Source organism: Vombatus ursinus, unplaced genomic scaffold, assembly GCF_900497805.2.
Source record: "Vombatus ursinus unplaced genomic scaffold, bare-nosed wombat genome assembly UNPS02009573.1, whole genome shotgun sequence".
In the NCBI taxonomy this organism is placed as follows: Eukaryota; Metazoa; Chordata; class Mammalia; order Diprotodontia; family Vombatidae; genus Vombatus; species Vombatus ursinus.
Genome location: NW_020949351.1, coordinates 27,819,839 through 27,838,551, shown reverse-complemented (window position 1 = coordinate 27,838,551; position 18,713 = coordinate 27,819,839). Strand labels below are relative to the sequence as shown.

The window sequence follows — 18,713 nt, the reverse complement described above, 5'->3', positions numbered from 1 at the left end:
TTAGTCATATCCTACTCTTTGTAACCCCAATTGGGATTTTCTTGACAAAGATACTGGAGTGGTTTGCCATTTTCTTCTCCAGCTCATTTTCCAGATGAGTAAACTGAGGCAAACAGGGTTAAGTGAGGTGCCCAGGGTCACACAGCTAGTAAACGTCTGAGGCTAGGTTTGAACTCAGGTTTTCTTGACGCCAGGCCTGGCACTCTATCCACTGTGCCACCTAGCTGCCTGGCACATAGTGTTTAATAAATGCTTTGTATTAAATGCTGACTTTTCCTATAGGCTACAGGGAACCACTGAAAGTGTTTGTGTGAGGAATAACATGAGGAAGATTGCATTGACAGCCGTGTGAAGGCTGTGTTAGAGAGAGAGGAGACACCGGAGGTGGGACGGCCGGGGAGGAGGTTGTTACAAAACTAGGGTCATGGTAGTTTGATCGGAGAGGAGGGAACAGGTCTGACAGACTGTAGTAGAAGTAGAAGTAACAGAGCTTGGTAGTGGATTAGATGTGGAAAGTGAGGGTGAGGAGGAGTCAAGGAAGACTAGAGTTTTGGGTAACTGGGTTGATGTCAAATGTTTGTCATTTGACATTTGTCATTTGATGCTGTTAAAAGTTTGGAGGCAAAGGTTAGCAGGAAACACGATTAATTCTGCCTCTGATGCTAAGTACTGGTGGCACGGCCAGATGGAGATATCCAAACACTTGGGTTGGGTTTTTAACGGGAGCTCAAGGGAGAGACTGGGGCTAGATACAGTGGAGTCATTTTCATGGAATTCGTAATTTGTAACCATGGTAGAGGAAGAGATTTTTAAGGGAGAAAATCTAGAGGGAAAGAAAGAACCAAGGGCATTTATTTTTTGAGTCACCTATGCTTAAGGGACAGGAGAATTCAGTCAAAAGGCATTTATTAAGCACTTACTAGACCAGAAACTGGGGCAACTAGATGGTGCAGTGAATAAGGCCAGCCCTGGAGTCAGAAGGACCTGAATTCAAATCTGGCCTCTGATCCTTACTAGCTGTGTGACTCAGGGCAAGACACTTAATCCTGTTTGCCTTATTTCCTCATCTGTAAAATGAGCTGCAGAAGAAAATGGCAAAACACTCTTTGCCAAGAAACCCAAATGGGGTCATGGAGTCTGACACTACTGAAATGACTTAACAACAGCAAAAACAATATGTGCATAGGTGACTAAAATATCTATACACAAATATAAAGTTGTTTTTTTTTTTAAATAAAGAGGTCATGGGAGAGGACTCGAGAAGAATCAGGAAAGACTTCTTGTAAGAGGCAGATAGGGGTTCCAAAATGTGGAGGAAAAGCATTATGTCAAGCCTGGCGAACAAGCTGTGCAAAGCTGTGGAAGTGAGAGATGGCATGTTCTGTACAGTTAAAAGAGTTAGGCCAATTTAGTTGGAAGTGTGTTAGGGGATTATTGTATATTCAGCTAGGAAAGACACGCTGGAACTGGGCTTTAAATTCCTAAGAGAGAAATAAACTTTCAAAGAGAGATTATTGAGTGATGGTGGCACAGAACAAGGTTTGGGTGCCTGTTGGAGAGCAAGGAGTCCTTTGAGGGCTTGATGTTCAGTCCACTGTTTTTCAAAGAGGACCAATGCAGCAGAGGAACATTCTGCTTTTGTGAGGGTGTCAGGACATGTGGTGTCTTCAGGGGAAAGCCAGGTTTCAGGTGGTTCCGTAATTGGTTCTACTGATGCATAGGGATGGGTGTGGAAGTACCTTTAAGTCAAGAGTTCTTAATGTGGGCTTTGGTGTATTCATTTCAGGAAATCTGTGAACTTGTATGCAAAAAAATTTACTTCTTTTCACTAACTTGTAACTGAAATTTAGCACTTTTTTGAATTATGAACATAGGCAACAACTTGTTCTGGTAGCTCCACCAGCCTGGCAAAGGCGTCTATGATATCATACAATAAACATTTATTAAGTACTTACTTAGCCAGGCATTGTGCTAAGCCCTAGGATACAAATTGGAAAAAGACAGCCTTTGCCCTCCTTAATAGGAAAAGACTACATATGAAAGGAAGATGGAAAAGGGATGGGGCAGGGGAAGAGAAGACCCCAGGGGGTGCCTGGCTCAGGAGAATCTTATTCTTTGAAGCTGAAATCAAGCAGAGCTGCCCAAGAAGAGTGGAGTGACCTGGAGGTTGGATTTCTGTCCTCTTTTGTTGTTGTTCAGTTGTTTCACCCCATTTGGGGATTTTTTTGGGCAAAGATACTTGAGTGGTTTGCCATTTCCTTCTCCAGCTCATTTTACAGATGAGGAAACTGAGGCAAACAGGGTTAAGTGACTTGCCCAAAGTCACCCAAGCTAGCAAGTGTCTGAGGCCAGATTTTCACTCATGAAGATGAGTCTTCCTGATGTCTAGCCCAGCGCTCTATCCACTCCACCACCTAGCTGCCCCATGTGTTGAGAAGCCACACATTTCCTATGAAGGTCCCCCTCTCAACAATGAGTGTGTAATAGTCATAGAAGATTGAGCTCAAAGTTTATGGGGAAAATGTTCCGTTCTTTAGTTATATTACTATTTGATTAAAAGCCCAAAAAAGAAAGGAATAGTTCCACTTGTGAGAAAAGCACCTTTGTGATTAATTCTTTAGTTCTTAGAACACAAGATGTTGTGTTGTTCCCTCCCCCCAACCCCCCTGCTGATATCCCTCCACCTTCTTTCTGTTCAATCAGAATTCGATAAGTAGGTAAGCTTCATTTGCTTCACCTCTTTGTTGAGTCAGCAGGTCTAGATGAGATCTTTTTGTTTATAATGAGGGGAGGTCCTGCTAGAGAGCCCAATCTGTTCTAGTGTTTACTATGTTGTGGTTAAGACCACATCAGCTTTTGTCTTTTTTTTTTAAATTAAGAGATTGTCATTTAACAATGTAATCAAAAAAAGACACCACCTTTGTCCATGTAAATTTTAAGGCTTTGTCCTTCTGGGCTATAGAAAAGAGATGGGTGAGGATATTACCGTAAGTGTAAAAGACACTTTGCCTCACCCAATTTTTAAACCACAGTTCTATTTACAAATATTCCTTGAGTGCCTACTGTGTGCAAGACACTGGTTCATTGTGTATGAAGCCACATGGATTGGCATTTTGCTTCAGTGTATGTCTGTGGCTAATAAGTAAATAGGGAATTAATCTTTGTGGCTTCTGGAGTTATTCTTATAACTCTGTCCTCGCCTTGCTTCAATGTCTCAGTTTATCTGTGTTTGTCTATCTCTGTGTGTCTCTGTCTCTGTCCCTTTTTGTGTCTGCTCCCCCCACCCCCACTCTCCTAGTCTCTCCTCTCTTCTCTCTCCTCTCTATCCACTTCTGCCCTGCCCACCTCTGCCCGCCCGCTTTGCTTCTTTCTCCCTGTACCCATGTAATCTGTTGTAGAATTTTTTTTGAGGACTACGTATTGGTCAGAGGCATTGAGGCTTTGTGCTAATTTTCTATTCTGTTTATTTTGCTAGAATCTTAACTTTATGGCCAAACTGAAAGATGACCACAGGTAGTCTTAGAAACAACTTTCCTACTGGGACGGAGTATGGTTGTAGAAGGCTGTCTGCTGCTGACTCCTGGAGCTGCCAAACCCCATCCGCTCTGGCTTTGGAATCCTACCACAAACCAGCATATACCATCCAATCAGCTAGGCATCAAGGGAAAGAGTGTTACTTGGCATCCTCTTCTAGGTTGCCTTCCCTAAATCCTCTCCTAATTCTCCTGCAGTCAAGTAGAAGTCTCTTAAGGACCCTTAAACTGGAAGATAATTCCACTTCAGAGTCACACCTCTGACCCAGTCTTAGAGCCAGCTAGGGATGGGAAGGAGGGTGTCCTCCAGCCGGTGGCCCCTCTCTACCCCCACCCTGTAGTTCTATGACAGGGAGTATGATGATGGGCATTTCTTTTTTGTTCTAATTATTTCTCTTCTGATATTTGTCACAATGAAGTTTGCTGGTGTTGCCAAAGATGGGGGAAGATGAATCCTTCTGTGATTTGGGGAATGAAGAACAATGATCACTTCATTTTATTATGTTCACATGTATTTTTAAAACCAGGAAAAGACTTTTGAGATTAGTAGTAGAGGCCTACTCAAAATGCCAGAGTTGAATTCCTGTACCTGGAGGTTTTGATTTTCTCTTGGATGGAAATAATGACAAAAAATAATACCTTTTCATTCCCCACATCCCTTTTTTGGATAGTGTTAGCCACAGATACTGCTTGGGTGGAACTTCTTTGAGACTGTGTTAAGCTTTATGTCAGCCATGGTTTCTTTAGCTAATAGAGGACACAGATTAAGTAAGCAAGGTGACACAAATTTTGTTTATGAATTCTCTCTGTAGCCCTTGAAGAAAATTATTTGACCTTCATTAAATACATTGATTAGCTGGTGGAAAAGAGAAGGGAAAAGCTGAGTTGAATCTTAAGGGGTTAGTGACAGTGTAAGGGAAGAAGAAAGCAAATAAGTCATTAATATTAGTGATGTTATTTTTTAGCCAGATGAAGTTAACTAATGGTTACTAGTCCCCAGAAGTGGCTTGCATTTCTGCACTGCTAGAAGAGATCTAGAATGATACAACTCAGGTTGAACATATAAACAGTATAAAATATACAGTATAAACATACAGTTTTGAAAGTTTTAATCATTATGATATGAGTTAAAGATAAAACCTAGTAGGTTTTTTTCTTGGGGGAGGGGAGGAAACTGTAGAAACCAGGGACTTTTTCCATCAGAGAAGAGTAATGGCATCTCATAAATCTAAGTGCTGCTAAAAACTGATAGATAAATAGACAGAGCATGAACCTGAGATCAACAATTTGGGTGGAGGTGGGGGGAATATGTAAGATGGAAACATTTTTATTAAATTCAAGAAACATCCTAAAAGCATGTAAGGCACTGTTCTAGGTGCTAAGGGCACAAAGGTGGAAAATGACCCAAAGCTCCTGATTCTAGAGTCCTCATTCATGTGGCCATAGGGAAGTCATTTAATTTCTTTGTGTCTCAACATTCTCATCTGTAAAGTGGAAATAATATCTTTAGTGCCTGTCTCATGGGGTTGTTGTGAGGATCAAATGAGATGAGATTAAACCTCTTTGAAAATTGTGAAAGTGCTATATAAGAAGTCAGTTCTCTGGTTTTTTCTCTCTTTTTTTTTTCATCTGTAAAATGAGGTTGACAATATCAAGAAACTTCAGGAAGGAAGGTACTAATTACTGGGAAGAAAGACTTCGTGTAAGAAATGGTACCTGAGCGTGTTTTGAAGGAAGCTAAATATTCTAGAGGGCAGTTGAGTGGTATACTGGATAGAGCACCAGGCTTGGAGCCAAAAAGACTTGAGTTCAAATCCAGACTCAGACACTTAATAGCTATGTGGTCCTGGGCAAGTCATTTAACTCCTATTTGCCTTGGTTCCACATCAGTAAAATGGGGACACACTGAAAAAAGAAATGGCCAACCTCTCTAGTATCTTTGCCAAGAAAACCTCATGGACAAAAGTCCACACAGTCAGAGTCAAGCACTGAATGACTAAACAACAAAGAGGTATTTTAGAATCATAGTGAGGAAAGAACTAATTTCATATCTGGAAGATTACTCGTGTAGGATGTCTACATACAAATGTGCCGTTTATAGGAAATGTGTGTGTGTGTGTGTGTGTGAGAGAGAGAGAGAGAGAGAGAGAGAGAGAGAGAGAGAGAGAAAGAGAGAGAATACTTTATGGAAAGGGTAGGTGGGAACCTTACTGTGAAGACCTTTAAATTCCAGGCTGAGGATCTTTCTTGAATTTTTGGGTATGTGAGGGTAATATGGTCAATTCTGTATTTTGGGAATATTCATTCACTTGGCAGTTCTGTGGAGGACTGGAGAGAGGAGAGACTGGATGGAGTCAGGGAGACCAATTAGGAAGCTATCAGAAGTAGGCCAGGAAAGAGGTGATGAGGTCATGTATGAATCAGGTAGTGACTGTGTTAAAGCTGAAGGGGAGAGATTCCAGAGATGTTGTGGAATTAAGTTCTACGAGACTCGGCAACTGGCTGGATATGGGGATTGAGGGATGTGAAAAAATTAAGGGTGACTCTTCCTCGGTTTCAAACCTGAGTGACCGCAAGGATTGCTATATCACCCACAGAAATGGAGGCAAGTGGAAGAGGAATGAACCTGTGGGAAATAGAAGAGGTTCGATTTTGGATTGTTCGAGTTGTTGAGATGGAGATGAAGTCCATCTGACAGCAATCTGGAGATTAAAGTTGAGGAGAGAGATGAAGGTTAAGGATAAAGATTTAGGAGTCTGTGAGCACAGACTTGAACTGTGAAGAGATTGAACATTTAGAAAGTACCTTAGGCCACCTTAGGCTGGGCTCTGTGCTAGGCCCTGAAGCTACAAAGACAAAGAGGTGACTAGCATATGTAAATAGGAAGTGTGTATAAAGTCAATATGTGGTGCTTAGTGGCGGGGGAGGGGGAGAGTCTTTGCCCTCAAGAGAATCTGGAAAGCGCCCGAGTTGAGCTTTTAAAACAATTTAGGGATTCTAATAGAGATGACAAAGGAGTGCATTTCAGATGAGGGGGAGGACAGTCTGGGCAAAAGCATGGAAATGGAGAATTAATGTCCTGTCTGAAGTAGAGCAAGTTTGACCAGACTTTTGAATGCATTTTGGGAAGCAATGTGTAATCAATCTGGAAATATAGACTGGAGATAGATTGTGAAGGGTTTTATATTCCAGAGGATTTTGCATTTTATCCTAGAGGCAATACAAAACCTAGGGAGAGACTGCAAGTGATAGAAGGGAATAGAGTCTTCTTGAATTTCAATGTGTAGAGATACTGAAGGAGAAAGAGTTCAATAAATATTTTGTCAATCGAGGGGGTAAAAAAACATTAAGGGAGTGTTTTCTAAATATGGGAGCTCATGAGCAAATGTATGGATATAGAAGAGGGAAGGATGAAACATTATATTCTGTCATAAGTGGGGCTTCAGTGAATGTTTTTAAGCAGGGGAATTAGCTAATAAACTTTTCCGTTATAGTGTTTAAATTATGCTTCTAGTTACAGAATATCTGTGCCTCTGTGACCACTGGCAATTCACCTAACCTTTCTGAGTCTCAGTTTTCTCATTTGTAAAATGTGGATAATACCTGTCTTCTCTACCTCATAGAGCTGAGGATCAAAGAGGTAATGAAATTTCTAAATCTCAAAAGCTTTATAAATGTCAGCAATTTTTAGTTAGTGAGCTATGAAGAGAAGAGGTGACTCAGTGGGTAGAGCGTTGGATCCAAAGTGAATAGAGACGGTAGATGGGGTGTTGTATTTGGGGAGCAGCGTAGAGTTTTATGTGCCAAAGAGAGCATGCCTCACCCTCAATCTTAATTCTAATGTCTTTCCCTGTTGGAAACATTTTTGCCTCTTCTCTTTCCTCCCTACCTGGTTGTCATAATTATTTCCAACTATTCTGTATATAGCTTATTTATATACAGTTTTCCCTTCCACATTAGGGGAGAATCCATGTACAAATTTTTTGCCCTCCCTTTGCACCAAAGAAGCTTCAATTTTTTCTTTTTCTTTTTCTTTCATGGGGTGTTTATAGTACCTTATTATAAAATTTGGGTTGATATTATGTAACACTATACATATATTTTATGCATTTCTGAGGTTCTAAACTTTTTCTGTGTCATCTTCTGGCCTTGGCTCGTTGTCTGCGGCTTCCACAAAACTCCCCCACAATTCCGATTTAATTTCTTATGCTGACCTTCGATACATCAAAACCATGATGGGGAAAATAGAGATGTGGAAGGGATAATCATATATTTGTTTGCTTATCTCCTCCATTAAATCATGAACTCCACGGGGGCAGACACTTCCCTTTGCTTCCCTTCATGTCCCCAGCGCTTAGTACACTTTGTGACACATAACTATTTAATAAATATTTGTTGAGGGGGCAGCTAGGTGGTGCAGTGGATACAGCACCAGCCCTGGATTCAGGAGGACCTGAGTTCAAATATGGCTTCAGACACATAACACTTACTAGCTGTGTGACCCTGGGTAAGTCACTTAACCCCATTGACCAACCCTAAATAAATAAATAAATATTTGTTGACTGACTGATCCTAAAAATAATAGGGATCCACAAGAGTTTTTTGAGTAGGTGGAAAAGGGTGAGAGAACATTCCAGGCATAGGAACAGCTTGAGCAAAAACATAGAAGGAAGAAAGTATATGATATGCTGGAGTGGGGTGGGGATAGTTCAGACCAATTTGGCTAGAGCCAGAGTGAATGGGTAGGAGCAATATGAGCTGAGACTAGGAAGGTGGGGTGGGACAAGATGATAGAGGGCGTTGAAAGACAAGCAGAAAAGTCTGACTTTACTTCAGCAGCAATGGGAACATACTGATTTTTTTTTTAAGTAAAGGCATAAGAAAAATTAAGTTAAAGGCATAACATGAAAAAAAAAGCATAACAGAAAAAATTCTGGCAGTGGTATAAAAGATTTGGGGGAGGCCACTGGAGTGGAGGCAGGAAGATGTTAGGATGTTATTATAAATGTTTAGGCAGGTGATAATGACGGCCTGCACCAAGGTGGTACCAGTGGGAACTGAGCAGAGATAATAGATGTCAGAGATGGAGAGGTGGCATCAACAGAACCTGGTGACTCGTTATGGGAGAAGGAAGAGGCAAAAATTATTCTAAGGTTCAGAGCCTTTGGTCCTTGGTAAAATAATAGTACCAGAACAGAAAAAGGGAGGCTCAGATTATGAGCTCGGTTTTGAGCTTGAGGTGTGTATAGCACAGCCAGAGGGAGGAATTTAGGAGGTGTCTGGAAACTGGAGACTGGGACTCAAATCCAGATTAAAGATAACAAGTGGGAATCTTTCAAGTCTGCCTGGAGCTGATAAGATCTGGGAGTAGATGAAAAGGCCTGGTGCTAGAGGGCTTTGGCTGGGAGTGGGGGGAGGGGAGTGGTTGCTGGATCTACCAATTCCAATCCCAAAACACCTTGCTTAGTCTGGGATGATTTTAGATGATAAGATTACAGATTTAGAGCAGAAAGAGACCTTAGAGGAGACCTAATCGTAGGAGTATAGATTTGGAACTAGATGGTGTTTTAGAAGTCATCAAATCTAGTTTCCTCCCCATTTTACAGATGAGCAAACAAGGTCCCACAACTAATAAGTGTCCAAGCTGAAATTTGCACCCACCACACATTTGGCACTCTCTTTCCGCTCTATAATCCTGCCTGTGGCCCAACACTTTTATTTTTACAGTTGATGCTTGAGGCACTATTTTTTTCCGTTTAAATTAAATTTTATTTGTTCTATTCTGAAGTTAAGCACCAAAAAAATTTCCATATGCAAACAGAACAGAAAAAAGGATTATATATGAAACCACAAATGTCCAGTAACTTCTTTTTTTTTTTTTAAAAAAAAACCCTATATATTAAATTCAACATAGTTTTAAAGCTGTCTTGCTTATCTCTTTCCTTCTGAACTTATTTCTGTTCTCTGCATTTAAAAAAATGTTTCAACAACCCATTTTTTGGGGGGGGGGTGAGGCAATGGGGGTTAGGTGACTTGCCCACAGTCACACAGTTAGTCATTTGAACTCCGGTCCTCCAGACTCCAGGGTCAATGCTTTATCCATGGCACCACTTAGCTGCCCCCAACAACCCATTTTTTTAAGGGAAAGAAAGGCAGATTGAATTGTGGAAAAGACTCTGCAATGGCACTCTCTTGGGTTCTAGTTTAGGCCCTGCCATTAAATAGTCTGTGAAACATTGGACCCAATCCTTGATTTATCAAATGGAAAGTTTGAACTAGGTGGTCTCAAGTATACCTTCAAGTTCCTCCACAGTATGATTCTATTAAAAGAATTTCTAGTTGCTACAGCCACAGAGGCCTGGAATAGGAGTTGTTGAGATTCCCCACAGGGCAGATTCATATGACCGTAAGTTTAAATAGAGTCCCTGCCATTTTTAGAGAAACAAGTTAGGACTTGGAGAAGGGAGCATTCAAAAATAAATCCTTTACAGTGTTTGAGATGAAAATACGGAATAACGATATTCTCTTATTGATAGAAAAGATTTTCTAGGTTAATGAGGCGACTGCTAAATTCGAGTTGGGTTCACATAAATAACTTTGGGAGTGTACAGAGATGGAGGAGAGGAAATAGAATATTTGCTGTGCCTGACGTTCAAAAGAGCAACATTATTTTGGGTGGCAGTGAGGAAGGAATAGTCTCTTAAGCTAAAATGGTTTGATTGGGGTTGGGAGTGGAAGGAGGAGGATGGGAAAAACAGACAGAAGGGAGCGGGGATAAGTCAGAATGTAGCAAGGGGGCACGTACAAGTTCTGCCCTGTTCAGTGAGTGCTTGCCCTCTGCCCTCCTTACCAATTATCCCACAAACACTGGAGGACGAACCAGGGGCCAGAAAAGCTTGCTCCACCTGTTAGATGGGTTGAGGTGTCATATCCTGTGTTTTCTCTGGAGGAATTAGACTGAGAATGATGCTTCCTCTTAGCCTCCATTCCTTATCCCAGTTTGCAGCATAGGTGAGGAATATCCGTGGCTGCTGCTCTGTGATTCCTTGCCTTCTCCCTTCCTTTTCCTGTGGCGTTTTTGGCATATATGGAAAGCTGAACTGCGGTCCTCCCGGTTATTTTACAAAAGAGTATCTTCTACCCTCCTCTGTGCTCATACCCACTCAGTGTTGTTCAAGTGAATAAACATTTGTTAAGTGTTTACTGTGTGCAGGGCACTGGCAGTACTATATTTAAAAAGAAAAAACCAACTAAATAGTTCTAGCCCTCAAGGTGTTTATATTCTACTGGATTCTCAGATTCTCACTGCTTATCATGATGACTTTTTTGCACAGACCTATGATTTTACTGGTGTAGGCACCAAATGAGATAACATGCAAAGCACTTTGTAAACTTGTAGTTATTATTATTACCCTTAGTAATAATAATAATTAGAGGCAGCTAGATGGCTCAGTGGATAGAGCTGTGGGCCTGTAATCAGGAACTTGTTTGGTCCCTTTTTTTTTTTAAGGCAATTGGGGTTAAGTGACTTGCCCAGGGTCACACAGCTTGTGTCAAGGGTTTGGTCTGAGGCTGGATTTGAACTCAGGTCCTCCTGACCTCAGGGCCAGTGCTCTATCCATTGCACCACCTTGCTGCCCTTACAGTCCCTTTTTAGTCATATCCGATTTTTTGTGATCCCATTTTGGGGTTTTCTTGGCAAAGACAATTGCATGGTTTGTCATTTCCTTTTCCAGTTCATTTTACAGATGAGGAAACTGAGGCAAACAGAGTAAAGTGACTGGCCTCATACACATCCTCACTCACTGTGTGACCCCGGGCAAGTCACTTAATGGGAAAAAACATAATGGGAATCAGTTTCCTCATTTGTAAAAGGAGGGGACTGGTTGACATTCCATGAGTCTATTTTATATGTATATGAGTGTGTTTTGTAATGCATTATTATACACATGCAAGTTATTACTATTTTTATGGTTGTTAGGCAATCAACTGAAATCCCACTCTTATGCCTTATAAGGGAGGTGATCCTGGCTTCTTAAAAAAATTTATCTTTCCTTTTTACATCACCTTCATTTCTAAAGGTATCCTTCCCATGTGCCCTTACTACCCAGTGTGCCCTTATTTAAAAAAAAAATTAGTTAAAAAACCCACTTTAACAAAAACAAGCCAACACAGAATCTGATTGTGACCATATATGCACCCCAAATCCCCTGCCTTTGCAAAGAAAGGAGACCCTGGCTTCTGGAAAGCTACACTAGCCAAGCTGGAAAGCCTTCTTGGACAGGTCTTGTGACTATGTATGTGTCTTCTGAGCATCAATCACTCCATCAATAAGCATTTGTTTAGCACTTCAACTATGTATGAGGAATGATGATCAGCTAGCTAAGTTTGGAGAAGTTCATTACCATGTTGGTGGCAGAAAAGGTGGTCTCTGGACTATCCCCTGCATCCTAGAGGAGTTGTGATCCCTATTAATAGAGGAGTATACCCGTGGAAGTCCTATAATAATAACAACAACAATAATATAGTTAGCATTTATATAGCACTTTCAGATTTGCAAAGTACTTTACAAATATTATCTCATTTGGTCCTTACAACAACCCTGGGAAGTGCAGTTATTATCTCCATTTTACAGGTGAGGAAACTGAGACTGGGAGAGGTTAAGTAAATTGCCTAGGGTTACCAGCTAGGAAGTTGCCTGAGGCTGGATTTGGAACTCAAATCTTCCTAATTCCAGTACTAGAGCGGTACTACCAGCTTCCATATCCTTGAAGTATGGCACTGACGAGGCTACTACTTGATGCTGTAATAATTGGACTCCATCCAAAGGAATCCAGCATCTGTGACAGGGAACATCAACCCAGCCAAACTCCAAACTGGGGTCAGTGTATGCCAACAGGGGTATTAACCCCTCTGACTTCTAGCGTCTGCTAGGGCAACCTAGCTAAGGAAGGGAAAGATTAACATTTTGTATGGCAAATTACTACTATGCCAAAAAATAAGGCGTCATTAAACTTACTTTTAAGTGCATATTAGTAATGTACTATCTCTCTGGCGTGGATAGATAGCTGTGCTCCAAGAACATAGGTTGTCTCCCTACCTTCCTGTACCTCTGAAAAACAGGATAATAGCAAGCACAAACCAGATGGCAGCTGGGTGGTACAGTTGGTAGAGTGCTGCGCCGGGAGTCAGGAAGACCTGAGTTTGGGGTAGCTAGGTGGCACAGTGAATAGAGCTCTGGCCTTGAAGTCAGGAGGACCTGAGTTCAAATCTGGACTCAGACACTTGATACTAGCTGTGTGATCCTGGGCAAATCACTTAACTCCAATTGCCTCACCAAAAAGCAAAAAACAAACAAACAAGAACCAAAAACAACAACAAAAAAAATAACAAACAAAGAAGACCTGAGTTCAAATATTACCTCAGACACCTACTAGCTGTGGGACCTTGGTCAAGTCACCTAATCTCTGTCTGCCCCAATTTCCCCAACTATAAAATGGGGATTATAACACCAACTACCTTGCAGAGTTGTGAAGACCAAATGGAATAATACTTGTAAAGAGTTTAACACAGTACCTGGCCCATAGTAGGTGCCATGTAAATGCTTATTTCATTCCCATCACATGTCCACTCACTTGCTGCCTACTTACCGGCTTCTCTTTGTCATTGTAGTTTGGGGCCGAGTTTCGAAGATTTTCTTTGGACCGTTATAAACCTGGGAAGTTTGAAGACTTCTACAAGCTTATCCTCCACATCCATCACATCTCCAACATGGACGTGATGATTGGGTACGCTGACGTGCACGGTGACCTGCTGCCCATCAATAACGATGACAACTTCTTCAAGGCTGTCTCCAGTGCAAACCCGCTGCTCAGAATCTTCATCCAAAGACAGGGTATCATAAATTCTTCACTCTCATATTATGGCTTCTATTTTCTCTGCTTTCTCAAGGTTTCATGTTGCCTTTTCTGTTCCATTGTAGTTTGTGAAAATTGGGAGCTGTAGAAATTAAGATCATGTGGTATGGCATTTAATTAGTTTGATAGAGGACTTGAAAAGGATTCTGTTTCAAGTAGGGTTGTAATTTCTGAGTTTTGGAGAAGAGTTCTGAGTTCCTGGGGAGAGAAATATAATAATCTTTTTTTTTAGTATTTAATTAGAAGCAAATGAATTCAGTAAAGAAAAGGCACCAGTCAGCACCTTAAAAATGTAGCTGAAGAACAGTAGCATATATTTTCCATCATTTTTTTCAGAGTTGGAAAAAAAAATGTTAGCTCTAAATTATAACTTTGGTTAATTTTGAACTGAAGCCCAGCGTGGTTATAAGTAACAACATAATGCCATTATATTTAAAATAATTATTAATGGGGGTTAGTGGCTAAAAAGAGGGTTGAGTTAAAAAGAGGTTGATATTCCTGCATGCCCTACAATTGACTCATCTTGGAGCGTTTTGCTAGTCACTTATTGGTAGCATATTTGGATTTTTGCCTTTTGTGAACTGGGAATGATCTATTTCTACCAAAATAATATACCTATTGAAGAACTACCCTCAGAGAAAAACTTGATCTTAACCTTGTGTTTGGAATCTTAGTAAGAAGCACTATCATAATGCATCATTTACATAGCATCTTTGAGAAATGTTCTTCCTAATTTAAATTTTCAAGTAAATGAAGCTTACTCCTTTTTAAATTTTTTTTTCTTTTTGGTGAGGCAATCAGGGTTAAGTGACTTGTCCAGGGTCACACAGCTAGTAAGTGTCAAGTGTCTGAGGCTGGATTTGAACTCAGGTCCTCCTGACTCCAAGGCCAGAACTCTATCCATTTCGCTACCTAGCTGACCGCCCCAAAAAAACCTTTTAAAAATCATTTTGGTTGGAACTCTGTCTAAAGCAGGTTATAAACTCTCCCCTGCCTTCTTAAACAGAGCATAGGGGGATGGTCAGGGATCAGGAATGGACTCATGATTCCATTGGTGTAGGGAGCTCCCATGAGGTAACTCATTCCCTTTAACAACATAGGTCAGTACCTTCTCTGCCACATGAAGGCTCAGAAAGTTTTCTGCAATAGAAATATCAAATACATAGCCCACAATACTCTTGTGCGTGGCCTGAAACAGCTTAAAATGAAATTCTTATCTGATGTTAATGTGTTGATCTATTAATACAAAAAGAAATATATAAACGTGTGTGGTTTTCTAAGTCAACGTGCAACCTGCAGGGATCCATGTGTGCAGCCTAATTGCCTCAGTTTCTATTATGAGTTTGATGTATTCAGCCATATCCAGCTCTTCGTGACCCTATTTGAGGTTTTCTTGGAAAAGATACTGGCGTGCTTTACCATTTCCTTCTCCAGCTCATTTTACAGATGAGGAAACTGAGGCAAATAGGGTTAAGTTACTTGCCCAGAACTACTTAGCTAGTAAATGTCTGAGACCAGACTTGAACTCAGGAAGATGAGTTTTCCTGACTGTAGGCCTGACACTATATCCACTGAACCACTCAGCTGCCCATTTTGAGTTTGATACCATGGGGATAGAGCACCAAAAAGTTAGAAGAGTTACTAAGGGTCCTATAGCCAGTATTCATCAGAAATATGGCTTGAACTTCAGGTTATAAACTCTTCCCTGCCTTCTTAAACAGAGCATGGGGGATGGTCAGGGATCAGGCTTAAAGGATAGTTCTTTATCCACTATCCCAGCAGTTTTCAAACTTTTTGGTCCCAGGCCCCCTTTACTCTTAAATTATCGACTCCCATCCCCCTAAGAGCTTTTATTTCTCTGTGTTAAATCTATCCTTATTTACTGTATTAGACATTAAAATGTCTTTGTGTTATTATGAAAAGTTTTGACCTCATGGACCCCTGGGGGGGGGGGGGTCCATGAGAAAAACTATACTATGTTAAGCTACTAAAATTTAGCCTTTTCATAATGACTCTGATCTCTCTCATGACCATCGTAGGACTGTCCTATTATACAGTGACATCCATAAGAGCTGTTGAGATGTAGTATGTTTGTTCCTTCACCAAATGGCCTAAGACTATTGCTTTTTCAATTCTTTTGTCTGATGTTACAGAGTTTGGTCTCCTTCATTTTGGGGCTGTCAGCAATAGATTTGTCTGCTTCTAGCACCGATGTGATTATCTTTTAATTTACTGTTCTTTCTGTGGGCTAGGGCATCCTCACTTTATTAGAATAGAGCATAAAGCAATAATATATAGGTTTTAAATGAGGACCTAAATAGAATACATCAACTTTGAAGTATATGGTTGCCACATCTGTGTTGCTTGTTCAGAGAGAGGCCTTTTTTTTTTGTTTTTGTTTTTGTTTTTGTATGTTGGCTTGACTGGGCTGTGTTCCAAAAACAGCTGAAGTTGCCAAATCTGTGACCTCCTAATAAGCAAAATGTTGTTTTGTCTGTGATGCTCCCTACCTCTCTGAATACAACCAGGCCTGTCTATCTCATGTAAAGTGTGAAGTTTGCTGTTCATGAGGCATATGTTGGAACGAGAAATTGTGTTAGGTGTCAAGCAAATCCTAAGAATAATGCAAGTGATTACCAGACTTGAACCTATGTAGTTGCAGAGAGTTTCATGGAATCATCAGGACCAGGAATCAGAAAACAGGCTTGATATCAGGAAAAACTTCCTAAAAAAATTTTGTTGTTGTTGTTCAGTTGTTTCAGTTGTGTCCCCATTTGGGGTTTTCTTGGCTTTCTTGGCAAAGATACTGAAGTTTGCCCTTTACTTCTTTTGGACATTTTACAGATGAGGAACTGAGGCAAACAGGGTTAAGTGACTTGTCCAGGGTTACTTGAGCTAGTAAGCGTCTGAAGCCAGATTTGAACTCAGGAAGATGAGTCTTCCTGACTCCAGGCCTGGCGCTCTATTTACCATGCCGCCTAGCTGCATCTTCCCTGAAAATAAGAATTATTCGTAAGTAGAATGGGCTGTCTTGGAAAGTAGTGGCTTCTTCCTTATCGGAGGTCTTCCAGCAGAAGCTTGATGCCTACTTACTGATTGTGTTATAGTTAGGATTTCTTTCCAGGTAAGGGACTGGATGGTCACGGAGGTCCTGTCCCATATTAAAATTCTGTGATTCTGTGAATGAAAGAAGTCTGGCTTTTTGATGTATGTTATCTGTGTGACTGTGGACAAGTCCCAGGAGGACGGCTCAGTTTCCTCATCTGTAAAATGGGGCAACAATCATGGTACTACCTTCCTTACAGGATTGTTCCGAGGAAAGGCTTTGGTGTTTCCCAAGATTGCTGGGTGGAGGAATGAGAAGTCATATTCTTGCCTCGGTTGTGACCAATTCGTTTAAGATAGGTTCTCTGATACCACAGATCTGTCGTTCATGATGAATTTAAATATTCTGCTTACAAGTAAAGAATTACAGAACCTCAAACCTGGAAGAAATCTCAGTGGGCATCTGGTCCACTGGGAACTGAGGCTCAGACGAGTGAAACTGGCAATGTGGTACCATGGAAATGGGCATGTTTGATTTGGAGTCAGAGGTCCTGGGTTCAAATCCCAGCTCTTCTGCTTACTACCTCTGTGACTATGGGTAAGAAGCCTAATTGCTCTGGGTCTCACTTTATGAATGACTTTCTTCACCTGTAAAGTGAGGGCCTTTGACTCGATGTTGTCCAGGGTTCCTGTGAGCTCTAAACTTCTGATCTGAAGTGACTTGTTCAGAGTCCCGTGGCAGAGCTGGGATTTGAATTCAGGTCTCCTGATGCCTGCCAGACTTGCAGCTTCATTCTCAGTCCGTCCTGGACAACAGCAGAGGCTCAGATAAACAGGAATCTGCAGAGGATGCTCAGAGTTCTCTTTTTAACTTATCATTTTGACCTCCCTTGCTGCCAGAGCTACGAATCAGCAGATTTGGTATGTCGTCTCCTCTTCCTGCCCCGCCCTGGAGTGCAGGTGTTAATGAGCCATAAAACAGTCAAAAGCAGGCATTAGCACCAGCGCTGGATAACTGAATGCTGGCTTCGTGTCAGACTCCCAGCATCACCCCAATGAGTAACAGTTGCAGGTGGGAATGCTAACTTCATGATAACAATGATTAAAATAGCTGGCTTTTCTATAGTGCTGTAAGATTTGCAAAGCACTTTACATATATTAATTCATTTGATCATCAAAACAACCCTGAGAAGTGGGCGCTATTATTGTCCCCATTTTATAGATGAGGAAACTGAGGCTGAGAGAGGTTAAATGACTTGCCCAGGGCCATGCAACTAGTAAGTGTCTGAGGCCAGATTTGAACTCTGGTCTTCCTGATTCCAAATCAGTCTAGGCTACCTAACTGTCTCATGATCAGTGGCGACCAAAGGATGAGTGGGGATGGAGGATTGGGTTACGAGGTGTAGGATTCCAAACTTTAGCTCTGCTAAAGACATACCAAAGACATGGAAAACGGGATACTACAGATTTTTTTGTCTGAATTTTCCTGGAACTGCTTAACGTATGGAAAATGGCAAGTTTAAAACACATCAGTGTTTCTCATCTCTATAATTTTTAGTAAATTATGGAGCTTCTGGATTTCTCTTGCCCTTCTCTTGAGCTATCACTACTTTTTTTCTTATTTAATATTTTATTTTTTCCCAGTTACATGTAAAAGTAATTTTAACATTTTTTTCCTTCAAATTTTTTTCAAATTTTGAGTTCCTCATTCTCTCCCTCTCTCCTCTCTCCCTCACTCATTGAGAAGACAAGCAATTTGACATAGGTTATACAATTTGTAATGATAAGAACCGGGGCAATCATGTGTAGTCTTTTTTTTTTTTTTTTTTAATTTTTAGGCAATTGGGTTTCAGTTACTTGCCCAGGGTCATACAGCTAGTTAGTGTCAAGTGTTTGGGTCTGAGGTCGAATTTGAAATCAGGGCCTCCTGACTTCAGGGCTAGTGTTCTATCCACTGCGCCACCTAGCTGCCCCCGGATGTATAGCATTTTAAGAAATATGCATCATACCATGCATGGTGTGTAGAAGCCTAGCTTGATAGTCAGGAAGAACCTGGATTCAAATCCTGCCACAGATATAAACTTGCTCTATGACCCTGGGCAAATCACTTAACTTCTCAGTGTGTCAGCCAACTCTAAGACCCTAAGTTACAGATGGTAGCTTGACTATCTACACACACACACACACACACACACACACACACACACACACACACACA

The 18,713-nt window shown here is 41.0% G+C and overlaps 1 protein-coding gene across 1 annotated transcript in view; it reads left to right on the top strand.

The window, feature by feature from the left end:
• PARD6G (par-6 family cell polarity regulator gamma) overlaps positions 1 to 18,713 on the top strand; it is a 158,376-nt gene that overhangs the window by 32,649 nt on the left and 107,014 nt on the right. The window contains exon 2 of the mRNA XM_027852378.1: positions 13,206 to 13,428. Within this exon, the coding sequence (XP_027708179.1) occupies positions 13,206 to 13,428 (223 nt within the window). The remainder of the gene's footprint in view (positions 1 to 13,205; positions 13,429 to 18,713) is intronic.